At 35.8% G+C, this 3,706-nt stretch overlaps 1 protein-coding gene across 3 annotated transcripts in view; it reads right to left on the bottom strand.

Annotated features, from left to right (window-relative positions):
- LOC105155841 (protein NPG1-like) overlaps nucleotides 1,258–3,706 on the bottom strand; it is a 9,411-nt gene continuing 6,962 nt past the window's right edge. For all 3 annotated transcript variants that reach the window (XM_011071815.2, XM_011071816.2, XM_011071817.2), the window contains one exon: nucleotides 1,258–1,846. In XM_011071815.2, coding sequence (XP_011070117.2) covers nucleotides 1,527–1,846 — 320 coding nt within the window. In that variant the 3' untranslated portion in view covers nucleotides 1,258–1,526. The remainder of the gene's footprint in view (nucleotides 1,847–3,706) is intronic.

Raw genomic sequence — 3,706 nt, 5'->3', positions numbered from 1 at the left:
TTGGGCATCTCGGCGAAATGTTTTAGAGAGAGAAAATTTGCAGGTCCAACGGCTCAGTTCAGTTCCGATTTTTAGAATTAATATTTATACTTATAGGAGATAAATATAATAATATCAAGCCAAAAGGGAGTAGTTGTAATAAAAAAAAACTATTCTTAAATAATATATATCAATTGAATAAAAAGTAGTCATTTATGAATGAAAAATTAGTCATTTTTTTTACTTTTATATATAGGGTGATGTATCACTGTTGTCTCGTCTATTTTTTTGAAACACTAAATGAAATACTTGAACCAGTGTTTTAAAATCCAACCTCGACCATCCTGTCGAATCGTCCGAACCGCTGACCGGGCTATAAAATGGGTTGGATGAAATGCAAAAAATTGGTGGAAGCCAAAAACTGTATTTTTCAGAGAACTGGCCGACTCGACGATCGGACCGCCGAACTGGTCAACCCGGTTCTGGGTTATACGAAGTGGTTGTGTCTTGGCCTGTTTTAAAATAGGCTTAAATCCTAATTTTCTTCCCATTTTTTCATTTTGAGTGTGCCTTGACTTTTATTATTTAAATTTTTTGTATTTTTATACTACATTTGTTGTTTAAGGTTATTACATATCTATTCTATGTTAATTATAAGCATATATTATCAAAAATATTAATTGTAAAGAGAAAAATATTTCAAAGACAAAATTTTCAAGTATATTTATATTATTTGATTATTAAAGTTATTTTTTTATTTATTTTATAATTACTTATTACATATATATGACGTCACCGATTCGATTACGGTTGGACCAACGGTTGGACCAATTACCCCATAATCTACTGAATTTTTTGTTTGATGATTGATCCGGGTTCTAAAACATTGACTTGAACAAGACATTCAAGAAATTGATGCAATAATAATACTTACCTCTCATTATATAAAGAAAGTAAAAAAAAAACACCAAAAGATGACTAATTTTTCATTGATCAATGACTACTTTCTATCCAACGGTCATAATTCAAGAATAATATTTTACTTTAATTAAACTCTTTTGACTTTATATATATATATATATATATATTATATTGTATAAACATATTACTAAAAGAATGTTGAAAGAAGGGTAAAATTGAAATTTATTGCATTTTTGTTGGCATCAGCATTTTGTGTTCAAATTCTAATGAAGTCTAAGAGAAAAAAATATAATTTCGCACTTTTTAATAAAGTTTAAGTGTAAGTAACCCTTTTTTTTTCCCCTTTCGCACACTAAATTCAAAATCCAAACAACATAAACATTCATTTAGCATACAGAACCGTAGAAACATTACTACCACATGTAATTGGAAGTATGGTTTCTCTGACACGGATATTACAGCAACTAATTTTTTTTTAAATATTTTGAGGATGTAAAATGCATCATATCGCGGTAAACCTCTGGAGAATAACTCTCTAACAATGCCTGTGGTGCTGTGTCAGCAGGATAAACAATGCTTAAGTTCGCAAAGAATCAAAGAATGAGACACGAATATTTGAAAAAGATTCAAACAATGGAACTGAAACTCTCCACCGGATCAGATTCTTTGAGCATTGAAGCTGCCTGGAAACAGTCGACAGCATCAGCTATCCGGCCTTCGTCCTTGTGAATCCTGCCTAAATAGTACCACGCCATATAATTTGTAGGTTCAATTCTTAATGCATCTGACAGAAGAGTTCTAGCCACTGGTAACATCTTCCCTCCCATTTTACACAACAGAGAACCGATCAAAATCTTGGAGGGGACGTACTTTGGTTCCAACAGATGGGCGTTTATATAAGCAGCCAAAGCATTGTCGGCGTCTCCTAGTTTTTCATGCATCATACCTGGAACAACATATGACAAGAAAACAGGACACTTTGCTTAGTGCTCATTCATTTAGTATATCACTGCCTGAATAATAGGAAATCAGCTTTTCCTTCTCTTTAGGGGCAACGAATTGTCAGATTCAAAAAGGTCAAGAAACTCGTTCTTTTCCCCAAGAGGAAGACACCTTAGATCCATTAACCTCCCTATTTCCCATGCCAAAAGATGATATACCCTTTTCTGGATATGGATATTTATTTTCCTTCCCATCTTTCAGTAGACTCTAAGAGTTTTACTGCAGATAAGTTAAGATATACATGCCATTTCTTCTCTGATCACTGAGGCATCATGTACAAATGGACTTATCAGATAAGATCAGGTCCTACGGAACAAGATAATACACTCTACATATTAGATCAGATAATTTCTCTGAGAAATGAGGTTTCATGCAAATAGTACCAACATCTCTTTGTTAGATCATTTTGGGCATTTTGCATTCAGTCATTCGAATGAGATATTCATTTCCATTTTTGTGCTCCTTCGTCTAACATGATGATTTTATTGGTTTAGCAACTGAGGTAAGCCTGCTCTCAACCTTAGTCAATGTTCAGCTTTATGCTACATGAACTGGTTCTACTGTAACCTATATCTTACCCTAAAACATGGAGTTGCAAATTGTTTTCCATGTATTACTTCGATTAATTTGTGGTCTTTCTTCTCACTATTGTCAGTTCAAGAAATTCAAAGTGGAAATTTGGCATTTAACAAAATGCACTGGGTAAGATTTGACAAGAAATTTACTCAGTCTAACAACAGCGTGCACATCAAACGAGAAAGGCAATTCTCCTGCATATGCTTAATTATTGAAGTTGTGATGCTAAACGTACTCAACCTGTATCTAGTATCTCAAATTTGCATGCTTTCCTATTTGACATAAACAGGTTAGATAGAACTTCATTGAAATGAAGGAATCATTTTTCAAGGAGCTCAGTTGATCAGCTAACAAATCTAAGGGGTATTGAGATTTACCATACCACGGTAATGCATCAGCAAATGGATGAAAACTGCCTAAATAGATTCTTAAGAGGTGACAAAGAATGCAAACCACACTACATGTCATGAGTAACGGAAGAAGGTAACCAAAGGAATTATCCCCCACACAACACTCATCTGATTTTGGGCCTACAACGGGTCCCACCCCGCTAATTCTCTTTTACTGAATTCCTACCACTCCTTAACATCCATGCCAGCTGCTTCTCTCCCTTCTGATGCTAACTTGGTATTCAGGGACAACAGCTCCCAGAATCTAATTCCTCCAATTCTCTTAAATTGAGTTCTGCCAGCTACTTGACATCCATGCCACTTGCTTCTCTGATAGCCCGGCAATACCATTTCCAACTGAACAGCTGAGACCAGTAAATAAACTCTTAGTCCTTCAAAGGCTCAAGAACTGAAGTCAGCCACTTCCCCTGTAGTTCAGCTGACCTCAGAGAATTCCAGTCTCTCTCTGAGGAAGTGCAGCAAGTACTTGAGAAATACTGGAATATCACCAACTCTTGGATACTAGTAATAGAGCTATGAAGGATGAGGCATGCCGAAAACTTGTGAAACTTCAGGCTTCTCCTGAAACTAGCTGCACAGTAGGATACCTCTGCCTTCATCTCTCTCTCTCTCTCTCTCTCTCTCTCTTCTCTCTCTCTGTGTGTGTGTGTGTGTTCTCTGTGGTTTCCACACCACCCCTTTCTCTTGAATAAGCACTTGGAAATGATCATACATCAAAAACCTTAAGCAAAAAATCTTCTGCTTCTCCTGAAACTAGCTGCACAGTGAGATACCTCTGGCTTCATCTCTCTCTCTCTCTCTCTCTGGTGTGTGTGCTT

Source organism: Sesamum indicum, linkage group LG2 (genome assembly GCF_000512975.1).
Source record: "Sesamum indicum cultivar Zhongzhi No. 13 linkage group LG2, S_indicum_v1.0, whole genome shotgun sequence".
In the NCBI taxonomy this organism is placed as follows: domain Eukaryota; kingdom Viridiplantae; phylum Streptophyta; class Magnoliopsida; order Lamiales; family Pedaliaceae; genus Sesamum; species Sesamum indicum.
Note: the sequence above shows the minus strand (reverse complement) of the source record. Positions and strands in the feature narration are given on the sequence as shown.